The sequence below is a fragment of the Telmatherina bonti genome (assembly GCF_933228915.1).
Source record: "Telmatherina bonti genome assembly, chromosome: 5".
Classification (NCBI taxonomy): Eukaryota; Metazoa; Chordata; class Actinopteri; order Atheriniformes; family Telmatherinidae; genus Telmatherina; species Telmatherina bonti.
Genome location: NC_136623.1, coordinates 18,466,419 through 18,493,748, shown reverse-complemented (window position 1 = coordinate 18,493,748; position 27,330 = coordinate 18,466,419). Strand labels below are relative to the sequence as shown.

At 41.3% G+C, this 27,330-nt stretch overlaps 2 protein-coding genes across 2 annotated transcripts; one reads left to right on the top strand and one right to left on the bottom strand.

Moving 5' to 3' along the window:
* The first annotated feature begins 831 nt into the window (after positions 1-831).
* atn1 (atrophin 1) lies at positions 832-11,087 on the top strand. The gene is made up of 10 exons (XM_079240543.1): positions 832-884; positions 2,590-2,724; positions 3,157-3,258; positions 3,622-3,741; positions 3,915-6,694; positions 6,799-7,015; positions 7,152-8,700; positions 9,057-9,200; positions 9,390-9,570; positions 10,571-11,087. Exons 2-10 carry the CDS (start codon positions 2,698-2,700, stop codon positions 10,602-10,604), a joined length of 5,154 nt encoding a protein of 1,717 aa, XP_079096669.1. The 5' UTR covers positions 832-884; positions 2,590-2,697; the 3' UTR covers positions 10,605-11,087.
* Positions 11,088-21,871: 10,784 nt separating this feature from the next.
* Positions 21,872-25,595, bottom strand: tpi1b (triosephosphate isomerase 1b). The gene is made up of 7 exons (XM_079240695.1): positions 25,417-25,595; positions 23,507-23,630; positions 23,311-23,395; positions 23,063-23,195; positions 22,837-22,922; positions 22,661-22,748; positions 21,872-22,573 (listed from the first exon to the last, which is right to left on the bottom strand). The coding sequence occupies exons 1-7, from the start codon at positions 25,523-25,525 to the stop codon at positions 22,455-22,457; spliced, it is 744 nt and encodes a 247-aa protein (XP_079096821.1). The 5' UTR covers positions 25,526-25,595; the 3' UTR covers positions 21,872-22,454.
* Positions 25,596-27,330: the final 1,735 nt, after the last annotated feature.

Sequence of the window (27,330 nt, the reverse complement as noted above, 5' to 3'; positions counted from 1 at the left end):
CCAGACAGGGAGCTGCTGGACAGATTCACAGCGCAAGAAAGATTTATTTATTAATTGATTGAATTATTTCAAACGAACTGTGCTTCTTTGTTTAAGTCACTGACAATGACAGTCATTAAAATGCCTGTTTAAAAATTGGGTTTTCTGTTTAATGTACTTCTCAGGTGGATAAAGTGACATCTAAGATACAGCCTATTTGACATTTCTTCCTCTTCAGGGTTCACTGCAAGATAAGATGATAGTTATTTAGTGTGAGCAGAGCCTCTCCCCTACAGTAAAGGTGACTCTAAAGGGACTAGGCAGAATAGACCCTCCCTCTTGGTCCCCTCCCTCTTCAGAGTTTTGGCCCTCACTCTGCGCCTCTCTTCCTCTTTCTCCCTGCCACTACTCCCTCCTTCTCCAGCCTCCCCTTCTCTCCTTATGCAAATCACGCCCTCACCACTCTCCCTTTCCCTCACCCGAAGTGCATCCCTCTCTCTGGCTCACCCCTCTGCTAAACATTGACTGTAAGACCAGAGAGGAGTATTAAAAAAAAAAAAAAAAAAAGTGCAAGTCGTCTTAGAGGAAGAGGGGGAGTAAGTAGGGTGAGAGAGGGGGGCAAAACAGAAGAAGGGGGCGAAAGGGGGTGGGGAAGAGGCAAGGGTACGCATCAATTTGTACAGTCTTCAGTTGGCACCCCTGTTTTTCCCTGCAACGAAAAGAGATTTATTCTGCCTTATTGTTATTATCATCGGAGCCCGTTGCAATATGAGCCAGCGCGAGCCTCTGTTGACAGACGCCCGGGCTCTGAGGTGTGCGTGTCAGCGTGCAACATAAAACGACAAAACAGAGGGAGAAAGGAAAGGCAGAGTGAGAGTGGGAGAACGCATCGCTGGATATTGTAGGTAAGGAGAAGGAAAATGGATGCTTACTCTCTTGTATTTGGAGCTTTTTTCCCCTGATGGCCACGTTTGTGCACTCCCTCCCATTTTCCTTTGTGCGCTAATCATCATCTTGCACTATGGCTAAATTGTGCCCCGGTGAATTAATGTTAACAGAGTGCACGACGCGCACCCACATTCCTGCGAGGAGAGGGGGAGAAGGAGCCGGTGCGAAATGCAATGATTCGCCATTCCGAATCATCTTTCTTTTCAGCATGTGCAGCGTTTAGAGACAGCCCCATGCACAGGCACCCATTCTGATTGTGAACATGTATGTGCTGCTGAACACGTCGTCGCTGATGGACTGTGGTCCGCCGCGGTGGTCTGTGACAGTGCTACAGAGCAGCTTTGACCGGTCTCCTCTGCGTGTGTATCAATAACATTCGCTGGAAGAAAGAAGAAAGAGTCGTTGCGGTGGTGATGTAAGCAGAGCAACTGCATGCTGCTGTTTTGCATCACATGCAGGGACCAGTTTGTTGATGATGCATGCGCTGTGTGCTTGCATGAGTGTGCCAGAGGAACTGGTGCTGTTAACGCTGCTGTTGATTGCGCCCTAGTTGTTTGCTGACCATAGCCATGGACCTGCAGGTGGACCACAGACAGGCCAGCAGCCACCTGTAACTGAGATGCATTGTGTGGCCCATACAAGCAGGCACTGAAGGCTTGTAAACTAAGTCATGTGTAGGTAAATTATGGGACTGAACATTCACAATACACATGTTCCTTCCCCCCCAGACTGTGTATACAGATTGTGACTTTAAATATTTTACTCTAAAGCCTGAATTTCTCACTGCAGCATGCACTGATTAATGCATGGCCATGTGTAGTAGAGCTGATACAAGATTTAGCTTGCTTTCTTTGAATATACTCCTATTTACAGGAAGTGTACATGCACATTACCTCAGCTCTAAATGTTCTTTTTTTCATTCAACGTGTGCACTATTTTTAGCCTTATTTAATATACATGAGTCTTTTTTTTTTCTTCATAGTGGCACATGAATGAATGGGCAACGAGTACTTGCAAAGTACCTACTGATCCTTGTCAACCACATCCAGACCGATAAAGAATCTTGACATTGTGCATTTCCCTAATGGCTGGCTGAATAAATAAGCATGTGATTCTACTGGCCATATCCAGGTCATGTGGGTTAACCACAAGTGGCTGTGGGTTGTTGTAGGGAAGGTGGAAGCAAGGGAGGGGGTGTGGCTCAATATTCCCAAGATGTTTGCTGGAGTTCTGTCTTTTGTAGGGTTCAATCGAAAATGCAACCTCTTCTGTTTAAAATTCCTGCTCCATATCTATTATCTGCATTTCAGTGTTGTAGTTCTATTCAGACGGGTGCAGTCTGTTGGTGAGAGCGGGTTAACCTCTTGTGCATGTGGGTTTGGGCTGCTGTGGTGAAAGCAGAGGGCAGAGAGGAGACTGTTTTGAGTGCAGTGATGAGCAGTTGTGCCAATACAGTGTGGAGCATGCAGGGAATTTAAATGCTGTTACCTTGCTTTTGCTGTTGTGCACTCAGATGCTTTCAAAATTTCATAAATCGCCGAACTCCTCTCTCAGCGAAGAGAGCTAATTATCGCAGCATCCTTTTGGGATGTTTTAACCAAATTCTTAGTTGGGTTTCCATGCAGACTGAATCATGCTTTCTTTGCTTGTGCTTTTTCACAGGTTTTGGTAGCTCTCATGGTGTAACACAGCCCAGTCGGTATACAGCCGGAACCAGTTCAGTCCCCGCAATGGCTTGTGTTGTAAAATGGATGTTATAAAGAAGAAATAATGAAAACAAGGACACACAAAGAATCGGTATGGACAATGCCTACGTCTGGTTTTCATTGAAGTGTCAGAGATTGTTTAATTCTTTCACATTTTTAGGTGCAACTACATCTAAACTGAATAAACCTTGGTATTTTTAGAAATAGCTACAACGAATAAGATGCAAAATATTTATTTGGTTTTGACAGGCAGTGATGTGGTCAATATAGCATATTCCATGTTTGTGTTTGACTTTTTCTTCTCTTCTCTATGTTTTTCTGCTTTCACTTTTTATTCCATGTTCTTCCTCTCACTTCCATCCTTTTCTCCCCTTTTTGTTGCCAATGCTACATTCCACCATGAACACAATGTCTTGTTTTTTTCTTTATTCTCTTCTATCCTCCTCTTTTTTTTCGGCTAATCATTCTACATTTGACACTTTGCACCACCTGCTATGTTTTTTTCTTTGGCTGGACTTTGCAGATGCCCATGCGCAGTGGGCGACGGCGGGGAGCAAGTGAAGAGAGAAGGGGTAGGCGCCAACACCCCAGCCCCACTCGCCCTGAACGCAACGACAGGCAGACGGTTAGAGCCCATCTCTTTTGATATCTTTTTTATATTTTATCGTAATTTTTAAAAATGTTCATATGCAATAACAAAAGTCGTAAACAATGTAGACCTGTCTGTTTTTAAATAATTTGAGTTTAGGTGTGTGTGCTATCAGTGTATGAGTCATCGGTATGATTGCCACAGACATACCCTTGCAGTGTCAGAATTGTTCGATTCTGTGTTGTGCACCATATCACACTGAAATCTTTGATGTTTTGTGCTACATATTGATGTGTGTGTGCATGCAAGTGTGGCTTTGTTCTAAAAACAGACATAGGCTTGTTAAAGATAAAAAAAAAAAAACATCACAACAGAATTAAAAGTCTTGTGTTGTTTTAGCAAAGAGGTGCTGGTGAGGATTTGGCTGGAAATCGCTTCAGTCGCAGATCACAAGGGCATGATTCATCTGAAAGTGAGGGGGAGGAACTTGTGTCTCCTCCAAAGAGGCAGAAAGTTCAGGTTTGTGTTACATTTCATCAGCTTGTTACATAAAATCCAATTACAAAGCTGTGTTTTCAGATAAATCACACACTAGCTGTCTGAGCTAGAATTTTATTCTTTCCTTCCAAAATTATATACATACTCAGTGTTATCAGAGTTCACCTTACACATAAATGATCTTTCCTTGTCAGGATTCGGCATCCACCCCAAACCCTCCAACATCAACACACTTGACTGACAGTTCAACTCCCTCCACTGTTCCTCCCCCAACCTCAGTTCCCAGCCAATCCCGCGAGAGTGACAATGAAGATGGCCAATCCCAGGGGAGTAGGAGTTCAGTTGTAGGAAGCCTGGCCAATAGCAGTAGTAGTCTGAGCAGCGGGCGGGATATAGACCAGGACAATCGTTCCTCATCTCCAAGTCTTTCTGCTTCCCCCCTGGGTAGCCTGGACTCAGATTCTGATGGGCCTGACTCACCAAAGCAAGGTGAAAGGGAGAAAGGTAAGGAGGGAGTGGTGGGGAAGGTCACAGGAGAGGATAGGAGAGCGCTACGAGAAGGGAGAGGGGGGGAATCCTGTGGAGATGGAGAAAAGCGAGATGGAGAGGCAGTTGAAGACTGTCCATCTCTGAAGCCCCCCTCAACTCCCTGCTCATCCTCTGGTCTGACTCCTTCACTTCGTGGAACAGGAGATTCATCAAATGACAGCAATAATGGGAGAAAGTCATATTTCTCCCTGGACTCCAAACTGATGTGTAAAGTTGAGTATGGTGCACCAACGGGTATTGAAAGTGGCAACAGAATGACTTCCAAAGCTAACACACAATGTGCTACTAAGACAACTCTCTCTGCAGGAGATTTCTCCTTACCCCCTCCCCTTCCTCCTCCACCTGCCCTGAAACCTTTGGAGCTTGGAAGCCAAAACTTGCCTGCTGAGGTCAAGACAGAAAGAGACAAAACAGATAAGGGAGACAAACTTCTGGATAAGTCTCAGTCCACACCTCCTTCCCTGCTGCCACAGTTTGGCCCACAGCCACAGTCCCAATCTCAGCCTCAGAACCAGCCTTCTAACCACCCCCACCACTACAGCTCCACCAGCTGGCAGGGTGGCACGGCAACTGGTTGCCAAGGGAGTTGGGGTTACACCCGTTACCCAGGCAACCACCATCCACACCAACCACAGCATCAGCCCCCAGTACAGCAACAGCAACTTCCCTCCGTTTATAACCCTCCATCCTCTCGCCACTCCTCCTCCCATCCCTCTTACCTACCCCATTCTCACCCACATCCCCACAGGGAGTACCTTCCCAGGTACGCTGGAGGGGGAGGGGACAGAGAGAGAGGGCCTGTAGGAGAGAGGGAAAGGGGAGTGAGGGGGGAATGTGGGGGGAGGGAGATTAACCGAGAGTTCTCTGCTCCCATCAGCAATAACAGCAACAATAGTAGTGTGGGAAATAGTAATAGTTCTTGTGGTGCAATAGGTGGGCCCAACAGCATCCAAGGTAGGGAGTATGGGGGTCTTGCTGTAGGTCAGAACCGGGAGTACCAAAATTCTGGGAGAGACGGACCTAACTTGGGCCCAGAAAGAAGAGACTTTGGTCCAGCTTTTAGGGACAGAGATCGTGAAAGGGAGCGTGAGGGAGGAAGGGAGTTTAATTTGCCAAACCAAAACCAGAGTAGAGACTTTGGCCCCAGTGGAACTGCAGGGGGGCATCCAAGAGACAAAGATGGGAGCAGATGGGGTGAGTTTGGGGGCCAGACAAGAGATGTTGTTAGTAACAGTAACCCCAACAACAACTCCATTCCGCAGGGAAACCCCCCAAGTTCAACTCCTGGGCTACCAGGGACCCCCATGCTGAACCGTGACCCACCTACATCACCCCAAAACAATCCTAGTCACCCTTCCCTTTCATCCATGCCCCCGCACCCTCACTCACATCCTCCAAACTCATCGAACCGGGATTTCCCTCCTCCCATGGATCAGGCACAAACACCGTCCTCAGGAGCAGACCACTTTCACAGAGAGTATCCTACTACTGGAGGGAAAGACTTTCCTCCAGGAGCACCTCCTTCTGCTGGAACTAATCGGGAGTATTTAAGCTCCCCTGGGGTAACTCCAAATCTAGGACGAGAGTATTCAGGACCTGGAGGATCTCAGCACCCCCATCCGCCTCACCCCCACTACCAGTCTGGGCCCAAAGACAGAGAGAGAGACTCAAACCTCAGAGAGTCTGCTCTGTACCAAAGTCGTGGAGGCCCAAATCAGCCTCCTGCACTCTCTCCCTCCTCCTCTTCCAGCCATCATGGAGCATATCCCCATCCACCATCTCAGCCTCCTCTACCCCCACCTCCAGCTTCTCATACCCAACCGCCTCCCTCAGGTATGGCACCCAGTGCACGTCCCCCACACTATCAGTCATCTGCTCAGACTCCTCCAACACCCCTATCTCCTTTACCCAGCCCATCTACCAACCAGATGGGAGCCTTCTCTTCCTTTCCCCCTGGCTCCTCCTCTGCATCCAACGTACAAATGACTGCATCAAATGTGCCACCCAGTTGTTCACCTGGATGCCGCCCATCCCCCTTTCATAGCACTTTGAACAACCACCCTCAATTTAGTGGAACATATCACTCCAATGGGAACAATGGCAGTAATGTGTCCAGCAGCAGCAACAACAGTAATGCACCCAGTAGCAGCAATACCAACTCGCAATCACTCTCACCTCAAAATGTCACAAAGGGACCTCCACCTCTTAGTAACTCCGCCAACAACAGCATCTCAACCCCTGCCTCAAGCTCTTCGCTCCCCAGAGGAGAGGGACATTCAGATTCAGGTCCACCTCCCACACCAGTCATCAAGGAAGAACCACTTGAGGACCGGGAAGAAAATGAAAGCCCACCACCGGTGTTGAGAAGTCCTTCACCTGAACCAAAACCTGTGGACATTCCTATCCACGCCAGCCAATCAGCACGGTAAGGTCAAAACAGCATAAAAATTTCACTGTGTCACTATCTGCAAACCTCTACAAAAAGAGGGAATTGCTTGTAACAGTTATAAGTGCTGCATCTCATTTCAGGTTTCACAAGGTCCTTGATCGTGGCAGCGGGAACTCCTGCGCCCGCAGTGATGTCCTCTTTGTCCCATTGGATGGCTCAAAACTGTGGAAGAAGAGAAATGAGATGATAGAACGAGCCCGGAGGGAGGTCGAGCAGAGGGCCAGAGACTTAAGAGAGAAAGAACGGGAACGAGAGAGAGAGCGTGAACGTGAAAGGGAACTGGATCGGCATCTACAGGTGTGCACATTTCATGGTAATAATTAACTACACTGTCAGATTTGATGGATTTGATGTAGATTAAATTGATCAGTTTAATAGGAAAAAATAAAGTAGGTCAGAGCATGTGATTTACTTTCTCTTGTTTTCTCTTTAGCAGCAGAAGGATATCAGTGCTGCCGGAGGGGGTCGCCAGGGCTCATCTCTCTTCTTCCCTCCATCATCGTCTATCATTCTTGACCCTTCATCTTCTTCTGCTTCTTCCTCCAGCAACCCTGTTTCCCATCCACCTTCACACCCACAGCATCACCCCTCAAATCCACATGCTCACCTGCCTCCAACACACCATCTTCACCCAAGTCTTTCTCATACTATCCCTCATTCACTCCTCTTGCCATCCATGGGAGGGGCTTCAGCAGTGGTTGGAGGTCCTCAGGGAGCTCTGGGAATAGGTTTAGGAGGTCCATATTTGGGCCCTGACACACCAGCACTGAGAACTCTGAGTGAATATGCTCGCCCCCATGCTATGTCTCCACTTGGGGCAGCAAGCCGGGCCCAGGCACACCACCCTCAAATTCACCATGGTCACCCCCATGTCCACCCCTCATTCTTCCTTCCTCAGTTTCAAAACCATGCTTTAGGACACCCACACCACCTCCCCACTGATGCAGCTACAGCAGCCGCCATCTTGGGCTTTTTGTATGGGGGCGGTCTTGAAGGTGGTCCAGGTGTTGGTGGTCATCCTGGGGTTGCAGGAGGCCCAGTACCTGGAGGGATTGGAGGTGCAGGATTAGGAGGTGTTGGCTTCCCTCACACAGTGGCAGCTCATCGAGATAGGTTAAAGACTGGATTTGAGTTCAAGAGTGATGAGCGAGTTTACCCACCAGGATCCATACCTGATCCTGCCGCTATTGCTCTTGCTCACTCGCATTCACATGCCCAAGCCAATGCCCATGCCCATGCCCATGCCCATGCCCATGCCCATGCCCATGCCCATGCCCATGCCCATGCTCATCCCCATCCTCATTCCCTTCTCCTTGGAGGAGGTGCCGCAGGAGCTAATGAGGTGTCACTCTACAGCACTCCTCCCCCTCCAGCTCCACCAGGACCTCCGCACCTCCAGAATCCGACTCTAGCACCAGTAACTCGGCCTTCCAATCCTCCTGCCCCACAGTCCTTGTCAAATCCTCCTCCTTCATCTCTCCTCCCACCTTCTCTACCTTCTCATCCCTCGTCTGCCCCGCCAGCCGCTCCCTCAGCCCAGGCTCCCCCTGCTGCTCCTCCAACAGCGCCTCCTCAGCCTGCTCCACCAACCTCCAACTCAACTTCCCTTCATCACCCGGTCCCCCACCAATCTTTTCCCAGTTCCTTGTCCTCTCATCTGCCACCAGCCCCTGTCTCCACTGCTCCCCCTGAAAACTATCCGACTCCCACCCGTTCCCCTGCCTCCTATGAGCGTGAACGGAGTGGGGAAAGAGAGCAAGAGAGGGAGCGGGACAGAGCTGCTCTGCCAGCCTTTGGGGACAGAGAGCGTGAAAGAGGAGGAAGCGGTGGAGGTGGGGGAGGAGGTGGAAGTGGGGGGAATGGAGGAGGAACAGGTGGAGGAGGAGAGAATCTGGGGCGTCTTCAGATGCTGAATGTGACGCCTCATCATCACCAGCATTCACATATCCACTCGCATCTTCACCTGCACCAGCAAGACACAGGTACCAACTGCTATTACCAATGCTGTCGTTGTCATTGTTAACTCTCTAGTCTTGAGGTGCCTCAAATAGTTAATGATGAGCAAGAAATACGCTTTATAATGCTGTGCATTAATATTTCATTTTGTAATTTTTTTTACCCAATACAAATGTCTAAAAGACATAGTCATAATGTGATCACTGCCTTAGCAAGACCATTCATATCTCTATATACAGTGTCCTAATCTCTTTGACATAATCTTATATTTGTAAAATTTGAGGCTATTATACCTCACTAACTCCTATTCAGTGTTGCAAGTGCCATGCTTTGACTCCTATTAAATATCTCCTGTATTTTCTATTACATCATTGGCATCCAGCGGCGGGCGGGGTTCACCCCCTGATGGACCCGTTGGCGTCGGGGTCTCCTTTGGCACGCCTCCCTTACCCAGGAGCCACACTGGGCACCCCCATCCTGGCTCACCCCCTCACTGACAGCGAGGTGCTCCGCCAACAGCTGTTCGGTGAGGAGAAGGCTCCTCGTCCATGTACTTGTTCAGTTTTCTTCTCTAAAAGCACAGTGCTAAAAACTTTATGAAGTCACATTTTGGCTCCCAATGTTGATGACTGATCCTAGTCTTCCTCCTGTCTTTCCGCTTTTTCTCTTTGTACACTCTCCTTCTCCTCCTGTTGCCTCTCCGTTTTGGTTTCAGGCGCTCCTTTCCGTGACCTGCCCCAGCCGTCCTCCCTCACTGGTCCCATGTCAGCAGCCCATCAGCTCCAGGCCATGCAGCAGGCCCAGAGCGCAGAGCTGCAGATTCAGAGACTGGCCCTGGAGCAACAGTGGATCCACCATCATCATCACCACTCCCTCACCCAGGACGAGTATTACAGGTACAGGGGTTGTGTATGTCATTTGTTAATACAGTAGTGTTTGAATATGTGTGACTCTAACTAATCTGATTCATTTACCTAAAACAGGTTAATCGGGCTTGCTATTAGCTGTGTACTTTCTGTATCATTATCGTTTTTTCTGCAATCAGTATGTTGCAGTTTTCAAAATTTCATTTATCATGGGAAGCAATACCCTTTAAGCTAAAACAAAAACTTTGAGTGGCAACATTCCCTCATGCTTTGGATCATTTAATGAGGTTATTTTGTTGTTGAAAAGGTTCACAGGAGAACATGTTTACAACAATTACCGTCTCATTATGTCCTTGCAAGTTTCTCAGTTACTTTCTCCAAAACAAGTTTCCTTTTGGGATTATTTTTCAGTTACCTTATCTCCACAGAAGATGATTAAGATTTATTTATATATTAACCAGGAGCCATTTCCTGTTCTTTGTTCTTTAGATAGCATCTTTTGTTATTGCTAAGGAGCTGAAATATATTTCATTAACTAAAATGCGACAGTTTGAATCGAATGATTTCTGTTATAATGATTTTAATTAATCATCTTATATTTTGAATTAAGTTGATATATTGTACATGTATGTCGAGTTCCACGCAGTCTCTAAATTTACACCTGCTGTTTTAATGAGTCATCGGGCGCAGCTCACACCTGAACTGCCAAATTTGCATTAATTCCTGACTTGAAACTCAGAGCTATATTTTCAGTTTGGCAACATTTGGTCTGCATGAGACTGCTTGCCAACGTAATCCCATTAACTTTCTGTATTTGTGAATATGCTTCATCATCCATGAATGCAGAGCAAAAGAAAACACGACAAAACTGACTGAATATTTTTTAAAATGTGATTCTTTGTTTGGATTGTAAGGTTGGAAAGCATACATGCATGTTAGCAATGCTGACATTTGCATGAATGTGCATGTGTCTGGCACTAAATTTAATGTTTGTTTACACTGTAATGTGATTTCACTTTTGACCTTTCAGTCACCTGAAGAAAGAGAGTGACAAGACCCTGTGAGGGAGGGGAACGACAAAGAGCAGCATGGAGAAAACCAAGTAGAAATTCTGCAAGTACACAAGGAATAACGCAACAGAAAAGCACCAAAAACAACGAGGGGAACAAAGACTTATAAACACAAACTGGACTAATGGACAAGATTCTGAAGGATTAATAAAAAAAATGAAAAAAGAAAAAAAAACAAGAGGAGGGTGTGAAGAGGTTGCACACACTCCCTGCTAACTGCACCAGACTCTGGCGCTTTCCTGCTTCATGTTCTCCAGTCCTGTTTTGTATTGTGCTCTGTACAGTATATTAGATGAGAGCCAACAATAGTGAAGTACAGTATGTGTAAAATACTTGATGCCAGAGGGAATGTGTACATGAGTCTCTTTTATGTTGTTGCATGCAGCTAGGCGCTTATTCTGAACTGGTGGACCTTTTGGTTCTATTTTTAGTAATCACCCCCTCTTTTGTATCTGAGGGGCATTCTATATGCATGAGACCAGCAATTTAGTGTTCTGTTTATTATCAATAGTATTGTTATTATTATTATTGTTGTCTGTTTGTTGATAATGATATAATTATATATACAGCACATATTATTTGTATTATTTTTTTACATTTTCATGGTATGGCAGTCAGTTTTTATTTTTTATTTTCGATTTACCTTGTGAACCAAGATGCAAATGAAGGCAAAAAAAAAAAATCTGGAAATAAATTATAATCTCTTTTTTTGGGGCTAGTTGCTTGATCATTCGTGTGTGCACTGTGACCTCCCACCTCATGTACATTCAGACTATTTGCACTGTCTTTGTTTTATACAAGTCACTCATGCACAAAGCATATCGAATTCCTCTCACTCCTCCCCCTCCCCCCTCTCTCGTCTTTCTCTTCCTCCCTCTCTTTGGTGAGTGTAGCTAATAGGAGACACATGGGATGAGTGTGAGACATGGGAGTTGAGTCGCTCCAGTGAACACCAGCCACCCCGTAGTGCAAGCATTCCTTACTGCACTGTAAAAATGAGAAGAAAAGAGAAAAATGTAGAGAGAAATGAAAAGGAGAAAGAAGGGAGGAGCTGTGAGAGTGTGATTTACGGACTCTGCTGAAGGCTGAGGACTGCGTATGTTCTCATTGGGTCCGGCCAGAGGAATCTCCTTCAAATGGATGTGGATCAGTGACTACAGCCTTCAAACTGCAAGACAGACTTGCTGTTGGCTTGCAGATTTGGCTGGACAAACATCCGTGACTGTAGCTCACATTTATTGATAACTTCTTGAGGCCTAAAATCTGCACCCTTCATTGTATGCAATAATCATTCTTCATATAGATGTACAGGGGTATGTTGGAGATTTTGTGTCATTAAAAGTCACCTTGAATAAGTGTGTCATCATAATGTAAAGAATCTAGTAGCAGGACAGATCTCATTTTACCCCCTCTGGTGACATCATATCTGGGGTTTATTCTTAGCTCATCATCAGTATTTTTTTCAGGGTGGAAGAATATATAGAGATATGTGTCAGTAAAAGACACAATTTGTTTGAAGGAAGTTTAAAATAAGCCTCTGCACATATATTTGGGTATTGTGGAGGTAAAATATATCTTTTGAATATGTTTTAAATATATACATAAATGTACTTTGTGAGCCAGATCTGATTGTTTATTCTATAATATTATTGCACAATGTCTAAAAATATTTCAATTTTGAAGTCAGTCCAGTTTCTAAAACAGTTGTTTTTACTTTAATTCAGTTGTTTATATAACCGCAAACACCAGCAAGGGTAATCTACAATTCACTTAAACCCAGTTAATTGTTTTCTACACTAATCCAACTCTTCATGTACTTTAGGAACATATAAAATGCCACATTTTTTAAGAAAACCACAGGAAAGCAGCTTTTTACATGAAGAAATTTAAAGTCCTTAACATCAAAAAAACAAAATGACGCAGTGCGCCATGTTTATGGATGAATGTTTTGTTTGCTTGCTTTTGGTATTGAGTTATAACATTATTTATTAATGCAATGATCGAGTCTGCTCGGTGGAAGTTATTTTCAGGGGTATTATCAAGCCCACTGAGTGATTTGTTCAACAGAATTGTGTCTGTTTCTGATGCAGGAGATTGCATTCACTCATTAATGTTTCAAGCTTTACTACATGCACAGAGCTTCCTTTGGGATTTGAAATCAAAATTTGAAATGAACCCTTTTTAATTTGGAAGTAGGATTTGCAAATTTTTTGTTTTGTTTTGTTTTAACAGACGTTTAAAGCTGGCAACTTCTACATCTAAGTCACTTAGCACATTGATTGTGTTGCTATAAATGTGATGCCACAAAAGCCGCATCAGGTTGAGAGAACATCACAGGGAAGAATTATTTGGCAATGCATCTTGTTTGAAATGTGTCATTAATGTGGACAAAATTAAAAACTAGTCCAAAGATCAACATCTGCGTTTTACAATATGATAATTAAACTCACTCTTTCTCAGCTCATTTAGCCTTTATTTTGTTGCGTGTCTGCTTATTTTTTAATTTAACCACTTGCAATGTAAAAACTCTCATTCCTGCTCACCTGATTATTCAAATGTTAAGGCGTCTTAAAACGTCAACTCTAGTGGGATTAAAACAGACTGCATTTGGACAATTTCTGTCATCTTTACCCAATAGTGGAATACACCACAGAGCCACCTAAATGAAGATCCCTTTGCAGTTTCTAGTAATAAGTGGATAGACGGGAGAGCATTATTTTCAGACTTGTGTGTCCTCAGACAAGTTGCTACATTTTAATGTAAATTAAATAAGAATAACAACTGAACATGCATTTCCTCATTTACAGTACATGTGAGTTTTCAATAATTGCATCCTCTGTGCAAAATTCAAGAAATCCACTTATAATACAATGTCAAAACCTTCGACCTCCAAATGTTACCATAGACTAACAAGCTGTGGAGACATATTTTCATATTTTAATGCGCTGTGATGAATGTGGTTTATTGGCTGCTCCAAAGCTCATTGAAAGGCAATAACTTCCTTTCTTTCGTTGTTTGGTTTTCAACCTTATTATTCCTGGAGAGATTTTTAACTCACCTTGCTGCTTCTTAACATATCTGCACAGCTGTCACCTTCCTCTTTAAGCTTGAGAAGTGATGCATCATAAGGCTTTACCTTTGGGTACAACTAACGTTTGACTATTTGCCCACAGTCAGCTTCTCAATTTGAGTCATTCCAGCTGTTTGTCTCGTAACCGTTGTATTCCTGTTTGGACTTAATTCTGTCATCTCTCTTTTTTTAGCTTTTGCTTCCTTTAGCCAGGGAGAGCATGTTGTTCCCATACTACTCAGAGCCCTGAAGTAAAACAAAGTCATGAAATCTGTATGGGGACAGATGTTAGCCCTGGTCAGCTAGAGTCATCACCCATTTTTTTCACCTTATCATTCAATCATCTTTGACCTTTTACCGACTACAGCATGGACACAGTGATTCAAGTGGAACACTTTGAGCCTTGGAGCATCTTGAAGGACTTGTACAACAGGTGGGCAACCAGTCTAGACTAGACAACATCTGTCTACCAGCAGCAACATGATTAATAATTAAAACACACAAACTTGAAACATACTTCATTGTTAATTTGATCAAAGGTAAAGCAGTGTTTCAATGGGTTTAAAAACAAAACTGAATATGCTTATGGATGAGGCCCCATGGTTTTTAATCAATTGCGTGACTCTGAATTCAATGAAAAACTTTTTTAATAAAAACTTTTCAAAGGAAAGTGGTTTTTCTTCCATACATATCTAATTCAACAAACAGGTTATTTGCTTAGATAAAAGGACTGACATGTGTTTGATCATGCCAATGTTTAAAAAAATAAGAGAATCATGAAGTTGACTGAAGAAATAAAAACAATGTTTGTAAAATTTATTTTCTTATAGTTGAAAGTTGATGATCCAAAGATGAAAAAAATGTTCAGTAGATAAACTCTGACTAAAGGAAATGCTACAGTTGATTTGGACGTGATCGTGTTATTATACGGTATACTGTTACATGCAATAGTTATTTCATTAAACACATATGATATCCTTTAATAGCAGGGACTGGTGCTGAGGAGGATGGCAGAAGTTTATAGTACAAAATCATCAAATTTTAACTTCTTTTTAATTGTTATACCTTGAGGTGTGCAGAAATGTTTACAATCAGTAAAGATTTTGTGCCACTTGTCCTGATATTAAAAAAAAGACAAGCAAGTCAGATCCAGACCATGTGAAATGAGAAATGCCCATGTGAACTGTAATGCGTTTTGTAATGATCTCGTCCTTGAGCTATTGTATCTTCACAAATCTAAACTTTCCATTTCAAAATACTCACTTTGCGGACAAAATGGTTTTCTGCTTGTACCTGGACATGAGAGCTCTCAACAGAGCTCTCTCCAGTAAGTGAGTTCAACCTGATATAACAACCAGTTCAATTATTACTATGTTAAATGAGGTGAAACAGCCGCATTCTTACCACAATCGGGTTCAAGAGATTAAGTGTCTTTTAGCTATGCTTTGGTTAATGCAGTATTGAGTATTTAGTATTGACTCACTGATTCTGGCTACACAATGATTTTCTTACTTTACAGATCAAACATGGCTACAGGTACATTAAATACTAAAGTTAATTTATGACAGTGGAATTAGAAAAAAAAGACTAAACAAGGATTGTTTACTTCACACAAGTCTGCTAATTACCTACTGATTTGAGGTCCATTGCAGCAGGGAAACTCCTAAAACATGCCTGTGAGAACCAGGATTGAGGATACCAGACCCCCCCCAAAAAAAAAAGAAAAATAAAAGGCTTCTCTGGATACATTAGACCAACATAGAGATGTTTAAGCATAATACACAGTGCAGGACAAATACCTACCAGCTGTCAGGCATGGGAGCAGAGGAGTGCTGATTTGGGTCTGTTTTGCATCCACAGATTTCCCAAATATTCTAGTCAAATGTGAGACCATCTGTCCAACAGCTGAGGTCAAAATTGAGTCATATAACAGGACATGATCCCAATCACAGCAGCAAATTTACAGTAGAATGACTGAAAAAAAATATATATTTTATGTCACAAGTTGTTAATCTTCTGAATTTTTATTTTTCCTCATTTCAAGATTGAGAAAGAACCAGATTTTTTTCTTCTTATTATGTCCTGATTATTAAAAAAAGTATGAATGTACTTTTTTTTTTTTTTAACATGGCTGTATATAGAGGTCAATTTCACTTTCATTTACTATTGCAGAACAATTACAGATATTAATGTCAAAGACTCTTTCTGATTACATTTAAGGAAAGTTCACTCACCTGGGCAAACAATAAAGCTTCTGGCCATCAGTTCTGTGGTTAGATTAGCTTAAATTGAGCTGTTTTTACATATACATAGGGATGTGATGGATATAGAGGCATTTATTTACGAAAACACTTTCCTCGTGGTCATTCATGATAATTGGAATGTACTTTTTTTTTTTTCTTTGTTGTTGTCGTTGTTTTTCGTCTCATTGGCTCAATACAACATGTTAAGAAGAGTGCACCACAACTGTATTGAGCACAGTACTAGACAGTCTGCTGAAAATTTGGCCTTAGGAAGCATTGGACCTTCCAACAAAACAATAATAAGAAACTTATCAATAAAGTTTCAGAAGAAAAATGGTGAACTGAAAACTGCCAATGGTTTAGAGTGGCCTGGTTAGAGTGCAGATCTGAATCCTTTCCAGAATCAGGGACGGGAAGTAAAAAAAAACTGATTGAAAAGGAAGCTGTCCAACCTCAAACACCTGCAGACTGTAGTAAAACGCAAATACTGTTGGAACTCATCCGAACTTACAAAAACTTTCAGAACATGTGACGTGTTTCTAACTAAAGGCATTGCCATTGTTCACTGACAAAGGGTTTAAATAATTTTGGACAAAGAATGGAGACATAATTCTCTAACACAAAGTCATTTCAATGGTATGTTCTAACAAATTTAAGTGTAAAGCTCATTTAAGCAAAACAAGAGTAGAATTAGAACAAATTTAGTAAAAAAAAAAACTAAAAAAAAAACATGATACAAAAATTTGAAAGACTCGGAAAATGATACAAAAATTTGAAAGACTCAGACAAAAAGTGAGTAAATTTTTCTTTGGTTCATTATTAGTCACCTTTAGATGGAGATATAACTTGTATGAATTGTGCATTTGTAGAATGAGCTAAACAGTTAAATGCCCAACTTTGGTGTTAGTGGTGATCCTATTTCTCCAGAATCTGGGACCTAACTCCATCCTCCAGGATGACAACTTATATACCACAGAGTAAGGCACCTCATAGGGTACCTTCAGAATTTGGGAGAGGGAATGGTGAAATGGCCTGCCATAAGTCCATTTATTTATTTATTTAAACTTTATTCATATAGAGTCAAATCACGGCAATGCCATCTCAAGATACTTTAGTCCAGATTTCCAATCCCAGTTAATACCAACGGGATTAGTTTAGGTGCTTTGTATGTTTTGTAGTCACGCCAACAAAAACTCTTGGTTGAGGAATGAGATGCTATCCCACAAAAAAAGTTGGTGACCAACACAAGGAGGTATAGGTCTTTTACAGGCCACTGATGCCTCTGACCATGTCAGATGAATGAAGTGTTTTGATGGCTAATATGTGTTACTTTTTCCTTATTACTGCGAAAGAGTACGAACAATTAAAAACGAAAGTAGAATAATATTGCAGTCAATTTTGAGGTGCACTGTCCGCACACTTAGCTGTGTTGCAGGTTATACTATGTTGTAAAGGTGACTAATCTGTCTTTCTAGCTCTGCAGAATACAATACAATTTGGTATTATTAAACATGAGGAATGATTGACCAAACACAAAATATGTATTAAATTGCCCTCTCTCAAAAAGCTGAAGACTAAGCATATTTCCATTTCACAAAAAATAAGTGCACACTCTTGGACAAAAAGCGTATTTACACTTCCAAGGAATGTAGGTTGATGAGGAAATTATGAATAAAATGCTGCTACTGCCACCTACTGGAATTTAGTGGGATTTCCTTTTTGTCTCCTGCAACAAGAAGAAAAAGGATGAACCACAACTGTTTTGAAGATTAATACTTTATTCTAAGAAATTAAATGTACAATTTGTATGTTTAAAAAAATCATTAACAGATCATTTTCTCCTGTTAGGGATTTTGTACTCAAGGCTTAATGCACATCCATGTCCATGCACATCTAAACAAAATTTTTAACTACACACATCACACTTTACATTTCACACTTAACATTTTTGTTGAGATCACACTTAACATTTTTTGTGGGGTCAAAAAATATTATTGTAAATTAATGTATAATCACAGCATAACTAACCCACTGTACATAGGTGTAGATTTCAGCCCCCCTGAACCCTCCTTATTCAGATACATCACCCTTCTTGTGCACACTTCTTAAGTGTCTGCCAAGAGACTCCATCCATTTAAAGGATTTCCCACAATAATTACAAATAAAGCGTTTCCCCTCAGTGTGAATGGTCTTATGTCTGTTCAGAGCACTTGTTGTGATAAAAGTCTTGCTACATGTTTCGCACTTGTATGGTCTCTCGCCTGTGTGAGTCCTGATATGAGCTGCAAGGTGGGAGCAGTTACTGAAGCGTTTCTCACAGACAGAGCAGCTGTAAGGTTTATCTCTGGTCTCATCCCCACTGTTGCTGAGGAAAGGCTGGAAATGTAGGGTCTGATCACGCATATCAGTGCTCAGACCAGTGGGGGATGCAATGAAGTCTTTCACGTCCGGTGCCAGACCCGCGAAATGTTCTTCATCATGATCCACCCAGAACTGCCTGCGAGTCCCATCCTGCTCCTGCTTGATACGTGAGGACTCTGGGTGCTCATATGACTGAGTGCTGTGTCTGTCCTCCTCTTCAGAGTGCTGAAGATCAGGAGCAGCCCCCGCAGGGGATGACTGATGGTGGTGGTCGGCAGAGGGGGGAGGAGGAGAAGGAGAATGGTATTGATGAGTGTGCTGCGGCAGCTCGGCTTCAAGACATTCATCCGACTCCGACTCTGAAAAAAAAACCCACGAAGAATATCACCACATTTGAGAAATTTTACAAAAGAAACAGCACATTTAAATTTGGTCCCAAAAGGGGTTTCATTTATACAAACCTGATTTGAGAAGCCTTAGTTGCATTCTGAGACGACTGATTTCTAAATCTTTTGAACGGAAAATCTCATCTCTGTACTCGACTATTGTTCTTTCCACCGCTTCAAAAATCTCTTCTGCCGCTGCAGTCAGTCTGTCGTTGAGAAACTCTCTCAGTGACTGCATTTTGGACTTTTAACCAGAAAACCAAAAGCTCGGAGTTGCGTTTGAGGACTAATTTTTGTGGGTCCCTGAACGTCACGCTTCGCTTGTAAATACGGACGTCACACCGCAACACGTTTATTGTTCCAAAAATGACACTACCGCCCCCTACTGAACGGGAGTACAACAGCAAAACTCCACTCCAGCATCTGGCAGCAGGGAGGTGGACAATTGTTGAACGTATTTTAATTTAATCAGGAATTTGAAATAAAAGATTTCACAAATGTTTATTTATCAAAACGGTCATTTAAAGAAACATATGTTCATTTTTCTTTCATAGAAACCCATAAAAGTAAAAATCAAACTCAGTATTTCTACTAAATGACGGTTACACCTATCGAAGGGGGCAATTACTTGCGATTACTTTTAACCAACAAGCACAATTACCTGTTGAAATGCTTGTAGCATATTATATCCAAATTTAGGATATTTTCAATGCAATATGCAGTATATATTTTGTTTAAATCAGATGTTGATAAAGACTTAAACTCTTAATTATCAAAGCAGGTCTTGCTGATAGGCACTATAATTATTTCATCAACCAATCACAGTTCTCTCACCTACAGTATATGACCTATCTACACCTGTCTACCTTAGCTATTCTTGTGAGCTTTAGGACACAGATCTCTGGTGGTGTTCCTGAGACCTGTTGGTGGTACACTTCCAGTTCAGAGGTCACAGCCCTGGGGTGCTCCACTAAATCATTGATATCACTGTTGCCCTCACTCCCCACATCTTATCCTCCCTCAACACTCAGTATTTTTGCAGCTTTTTGTTTTCCTTCCTCTTGATCCACCCATCATTTGAGACTGTTACAACTAGCATTACTGCCACCTTTTGCAGCTACTCAGCCCCTACAATGACTGGTTGGCCACTTTCTATTACCAGTTCCAAAGAATCACGGCTCTCTTTTTCTTTGCAACCTCGGATGACATCTTCCATATTCACCCAGTATTTTCCAGCCAGATGTTCTAGTCACCTAGCTTCAGCCGTTATTTATCATTGCTCAACACACGATCAGCTAACAACGTGCCAGGAAAGCTACTGTGCCATGCACCTCATCAAATCAGTATTAATGCACTTTACATCCATACCTTTGTTTATGAGTTAGTGTTGAATAATGGTCAGAAAAGTGCTTTTGTGGAAAGTGTGTGTTAAAGTATTAAAATTAAAATAAAATGTAAACAAACTGAATGAAAAAAAAATTAAAATGAAATGCAACCATCTCATCCAAAACTGACCTATGAATTTTCCTCCACCAGCTTTCAAAATATTTTTCCTGCTCTGGTTTTCTTCAGTGCAGAGACATGAAGCTGCTAAACAGCTCTTATTGTTTTGACATTCCCCCACTACCTGAGGTGCCTGTTTTGGTGTGTGTACCTGGATAATGTTTTGGGAATGCAGGCAGTTCTTTGACCTTTGTCAAAACTGACCTTACTAAATATTTATGCAAGAACGGAGAGTGATCAATTTCATGACTCCTTAAAATACCCACTTGATTGCTTTGATTTTTTTGAAGGCCTCTAAATACAAACATTTGTCACAGCTGTTGAATGTTTTTTTTTTTTTTTTACACATTTGCCATTATGTTTTTAGTCAGTGGTTCCTAAACTACTTTCCTTGAGAACTGCTTCATGCAACAGCTAAAAAGCTTTGGACCCCCCCAAAGCTGAAACCATTCCTGGCTATATGTTTTCTTTAACTACCTACTCACCAGAAATGATGCATTTTTCTTTCCCATCCTTACATAAAACTAAAGTCAAGCCAAATATCAACATTTAGTTTTTATTTTTATTTTGTGGGGACAAATCATCTGCACCATGTTCTTTCTTAAGAGATATTTCATTGATGAAATGTTGCAGGAAAAATTAAGGTCACCGGGCGACACATGAACTACTCCACTACCGTAGCTCCATTAGCTCACTGACCTCACTAAACTATGCAAGGTGGGGCCTACTAAATAGTTTTTTTTTATTATTATTTTTTAAAAAAATTATTAAACATTTGGGCAGTTTTTCATCCCTGTTTATCAATTTTGAGATCTGGTTTCTAATGTTCATGATTCCAGGCTTCCAAAACACTGGTTCCATGCAGACAAAATATCCAAATGATTAAAAATGACTTAATAAACCTCACCATGTCTTTATGTGGACATGACCTCAATTTAAACAATTTCACAGGCTCTGTAAAGTCAAAGCTTTGTGGACTCCAGGTTGGGATCCAAGTGTTGCTTCTTCTGCTACTTTCGTGTGAGTACAATCTGTTTCAGTTCAGTCCTGTGGCTGCTTCAACACACTGACAACATGCAACAGACTAAAATATGGGAAAGTCAAATATTTGATCAAACCTTAGTGCAGTGCATTAGCTTGCAACAAACTCAAGGAAATGTCCTAAACCTCAACATGGAAGCCTAATACAGAAATTCTTTCACAAAACAAGATCTATCTCAGCTTTCTCCTTCAATTTTACCTCTAGGTAATGACCTTTTCTGTGGAAGTGTTGGATGTTAGGAAAAAAAAGCCACACAGTATGCGCAACAAACTGCTTGAGGCTTGGGACCAATCTGAAGAGAGATTGAAGCCTCGCTTGCAAATAAGTCACTCATTACACTCAAAAACACTCATTTGTGTGTGTAAACCTGTGATTAACAGTTATCCTTTCTTTACAGTTTATAAATCTCTCAGTGCTTTGAGTTTTTGTTCACTGGGATAAAAATAGCACAAGTTCTTCTCTGCTTGCCATAGTCACTTCTGTAACAAGACACTTCCGTTACAAGATAGAGAGTGCCACTGGGATTACTACAATCTGTACATGAAACCTTGGCCGTTTGACGGAGGTCATGATTTTGTTGAATAGTTTTGTTATTTTTAACTGAAAAGTCAGGGTTCAAGCCATCTTGACTGGTGGGGGAAAAAAAATACACTAAATTAGTCTCTAAACAGTTTATTATGTTTTCTTATAGCCTTTCTTCCCTTTTACTCATCAGTCCTGACACAATACTGTTCACATGTAATGAATACTTTCCTCTCGACAGAACAACCAATGAAAAATTGGATCATGCACATCTACAGGGAGATAAAAGCCACAGATCATCATAATTACACAAAGAGACACAAGTATAAAGACAAATAAATGTAACTGACAAGAGCCGTGACACTGTTTACACAAGTTTGTAAACTTTTCAAGTAAAGGCGTGGACTGTCCGTCCACCTTAAGGTGTCAGCCTTTACAGCTTGAGCACTTAGTGTGGAAGGTTAGTTTACACACAGGCAGCTCTCAGTAGACTTATCAGTGCAGTACAGTGCATATGTCAACCTGTCCCTTTTCTTCATGACAAAATGTACCAAAAGAAAAGAAAGGAAAAAAAAAAAAAAGGGGAATGACATCATTACACAAATACTTTGAATAGAAAGAGGGAAGAGGACTAAGAGCTGAGACTAAGGCGGATGGAAGTGGACCATCTGAATGGAGCAGGCCTCTGATCCGGTCACATGGCAGTCGCCTGGGTTTTTATGCCTTGGCGTTGATGATTTCAATGAATTCAGGCTTGAGGGAGGCTCCGCCCACAAGGAAACCATCAACGTCTTTCTGGGAGGCGAGTTCTTTACAAGTACCACCAGTCACAGAACCTGAGAAGCAGCAGTGATATATAAAAAGGATGCCAATACAGAAGCTTAAACATTTTCCCTCCAAAGCTATCCCAACAACCAGCTCACCTCCATAGATGATCCTCACCGAGTTGGCTACAGCCTCAGACACGTTCGTCTTCAGCCATGCCCTCAGTTTCTCATGAACTTCCTGAGCCTGAAATGTCAAACAGGAAATATTGTGTTGGAAACTGCAACCACAGTAATACTTAACAATGAAACATTTATCGATTCCTCATATTTACCTGCTGTGGTGAGGCAGTCTTGCCAGTGCCGATGGCCCACACAGGCTCATAAGCAAGCACAACCTTGCTCCAGTCCTTTACATTGTCTATGAAGAAAGCACGAGATAAGATTTTGTAGTTTTGCACATTTTTCAGTTTCTACAGCTCCGTGGTTTGCGTAAATTGAGTGTTGCACCATTCAGATCATATTTTCTTAGTATAAAAACCCTTTTAGGGAGCCACGTACCTGCGATGACTTTGGTCTGAGCAAACACCACCTTCTCTGTGATGCCTCCCTCCCTCTCGTCCAGCTTCTCACCAATGCAGGCAATTACGCCGAGACCACTCTCCAGAGCATGAGCTGTCTTCTGACCAATCAGCTAAGGACATTGGGAGAAAATAAACATTTTTAATGCATTTCTATAATATGAGGGCATTTAATTATTAAACTTGTGCTTTTTGAAACAGAAAAAAAAATAAAATAATAAGAGTTACCTCATCGCTCTCTCCAAAGACGTGACGCCTCTCAGAGTGTCCCAGGATCACCCAGTTGACACCACAGTCCTTGATCATCGCAGGGCTGGACACAGAATAGTCAGAATGAACACAAGGGATCATAATTTAATGTTGTTATACCTTGTATTAAATTAGAATAAACTCAAATAGTTTCCTCAATTAAAATGTGACATACCTGATCTCTCCAGTGAAGGCACCCTTGGGAACTTTGTAGCAGTTCTGAGCTGCCACACCAAATTTGGGATCCAGTTTGGACCTGGCAAAGTCCAGGTAGATGGATGGAGCACCACAGACCACCTCTGTTAGCAAGGTAGAAAACAATGCTTAAGTTACAGATACTTGGAAATCAAGAAGTAGTGTATCTAGACTTTAACATGTGTTTTTTAATAGTTACTGGATAATGCATTTTCTTAGGTTCTTTTGTCCAGTTTTTATGAATTTCCTTGAGTGCAAGATCTGCTGCCAAATCTGGACCTGTCTGTTAAAGGACAGCCTCCATTTCATCCGGGCAATAAAAATTGAATTGCTGCCAAATACACAACAGACGCCATCTTCCCCCACAGCCCCACAACGCTATTGGGATTAAAGAGCTGTGTTGACCCAAATGCTTGCAGACTCAATTTTTAGAATGCTTATCCAACTGTGAACACAAGGGTCAGACATGACTGGGAGCTGCTATTGCTCAAAGACTGATAAAAGGCTCTAAATTAACAAACATTTCAACAACAAAAATGACAACATCTGCTCAGATGTAATAGGCAAAAGCAATAAAAGAAAAAAATTGATAACTAAAACAGCTGTCCTCTAACTCAAAGTTTTCCCTTGTGTTAACAGCAGGTTAAGAACAGTACAGTAAAGTAAAGACATTGACATTCACAATGTAACTATATCTTTGGGGTTATGGAGTCTATATTAGACACCACGTTATTATTGGTTTGTTAAAGGTCATTTCTCTTGGGCTGGAGTCAACTGCATTAAAGGTCTTAGTTCAGCGTCCAAAAGGTCACTCACACAGCTGCATTCTACAGAGGTCAGAGTCCTGTGTCTGGGTTCAAAAGGTGAAACAGGTAAAATATCTTGCATGAAGAGTTATTTGGCTATTAAAATCAAATGAAAAATAAAAATTAAAGAAAAAAAATGTTTTTTTCTTTAAAGAGCACTGTGGGAAAAGCCTGCCAGATTTCAGTCTGGAACTGTAAGGGGGTGGATCCATTTAAAAGGTGCAAGGTCCAAGGATTTTCTGAACAGAGCCTGGACAGAGGAGGCCTGAACTGTTAAAACAGAGTTGCGTAAGAGGACTTGCAGGAGGTCTTGATGTGTTCAGTGTCTCCCCAATTGCGTTAAGATGATTGTGCACTGGCAGAAAATAGAAGGAAAAAAAAGGAGAAGTGTCTTGATGAACGGTAGCTGCTGCTTCTGCCTGGTTATGTTTCCTGTCTGCAGGAAGCAGACGGAAACAGAGCAGCTCCCTACTGTTGCATTCAAGTCACGTTGGGAAAAAAAATCGAAGATAACCATTTCTTGTACGAAAAATAATAAGCGAAATGGTGTTTGTTTAGGAGTTTTAATTATGTTTATATCTCTGGCGTTTTGTTGCTTATGTACGTTAGTTGTACATTGCAGGCTAAAAATGGAAAAACACTTAACCAGGGGCTTGACTTGAATGCAGCGCGTCGACGCTACCAGCCAGCGGGACTACGTGCTGCTGCAAACGCACACCCACCTCCGACATTACTGAAAAAGCCATCTGAACGTCCTTCATATGTGTTCCCACCAATGGTTCCCACACGTCTCCCTGTTTGTCTGAGGTTACGAGTTAGTTCAGCTTAAAGAGTAAACTTTATAATGGCATGAAATAAGGGAGGTGAGTGTCTGTCATGCTAAAGGCGCCACTGATTTGAAGGATTTATCTTGAATGACTGAAAACCAGTTTTAAATTAAAATGAGATACTTATATCTAAACTGAGGAGGGCCAATGCTATTTAATTTTAAAAAAAAAAAAAGGGAAAAAAAAAGTAGATATTATTGTAAAAGCTATTTAACCATAAAAGGCGAATCTTGTATCGGCTGTCAAAATCCACATACCGACATTGGGGTCCACCTTGGCTCCGTTCATGGTCTGGATGAGCTCCCCGAGGCTTTTCTTGTCGCCGTTCATTTTCCAGTTTCCACCAACGAAGAATTTCCTGCTCATGTTTGCAGCTAATGTCAGGCTTTGCTGAAATGAAAACGGTATAAAGCCCACCGGGGTCCTTCAAGTCTGGGGCAAGAGAGCGGATGTTACGCGGCAGCTCGGAGTATTTATGAACACGGAATCTTTGACCCCTCCCCTCCCTCACCGAAGCCTCGGCGCCATTGGTTTGTAACAACACGCCCGTGAACGCGTCTCCACGGTCTCCACAGCTGGGGACGCAAAATGTCATGTTGCATTCAGGTGCTGAGTGAAAACTTTAGCTTAGGCTCTAATACAAGCTTGTTTTAAGAGATCCCGTAACGAAAGCATTGTAATATAACTGATTCCATTAAAATGGTCCAAACAACATAACCAAGACAAATGCTTAACTGTAGAAAAATAAATATTTGATCGGTTTTAAATCTTTTTGGACAAAGAGCAGAAAAACAAAAGCTTTAAAGTAACATCATTTACACCTTCGTGCCTCCACCAGTTTATTTCTGAACAAGCTAAGCCAAACCAAGACTTTTAAGATATTATTATTTGATATAAAGTAAGTAAATAAATAAATAAATAAATACACAAATAAAAACACCAGGTACTGACGAAGTGCTGTACAGAGTACATAAAACATTTTTAAAAAAGAAGTCTGAACAACAGTTAGACAATAAGCAAATGAAAAACTAAAGAACTAAAAGTTAAAAAAAAGAAGAAAAAACATCCATAAAAACACACTGAAATACAATGAGAGAAATACGACTGATCAGAAGAAATCTAATGAGTTAAAAATAAGCAGAATTTGGGTAAGAACATTTCTGAGCATATTTTTTATACTCTCAGTCATAGTAAAATAAGAATATATGTCTCACCAAAATTCAGCTCAAATCTGCATGCACTGAAAAACAAACAAATATGCCATCAAAACAAGTAGTGTTTTAAAAAAAAAAAAAGGCTTTAGGTAGTTGATTACCTTTCTTCATGTTCATAACACAGCGATTACTGTAGATAGATATATTTCACTGTGTTTATTTGTACTTATCAAAATATAAGCATAAAATAATTAAAATATCATCAGAGGTTAAACATGGTTTAATAAAAAAGCTATTACAATTATTTGAATTTTATTAGCAATTCCAACAGGTATTATTATTATTATTATTATTATTATTATTAATAATAATAATAATAATAATAATAATATCAGTAGTAGTAGTAGTATTTGGTTATATATATGTAGCAAATGGATCATCCTTAAATAACTGTACTAATCATATTGCCAGTTCACAAAAATAAGCCCACGCTTTTGGAAACAGATCATTTTAACTCTGGAAAGTGATGAAGACGGATGTGAAATTATAAACGAAATGCTGTTACTGTCACCTACTTGAATATAGAGAGACTTTTTTTTACTTCACAGTCCTGCAGCACAAAAAGAATGTAAGATTACAGTAGTACTGTTTCATTCTGAAATAATAAACACACCTTTATTAATGACAGTCAAAGAAAGTCATAAAAGAAACACTAAAGACAAAAAGAGAGCTATGACACTGTTTAAAAATACTGCTCATCCACTGCAAGGTGTCAGCCTTAAAACTTAGTCAGGTCAACTTTATTTATTTTTTAATTTATTAATCGGGACAATTCTCAGATACGGAGAAGAGATAAAATGCATCTAATGCTTTGCATAAAGTGTTTATAGCATTGAGCTAATTTTCAACTCTCGTTCCTGGTTGGATTTTTCAAAGTAGAAAATAGAAGAGAAAACAAACAAACAAAAACATTTGCAATGTAGCCAAAACTAACAAAAAATAGCACAGACATACAGG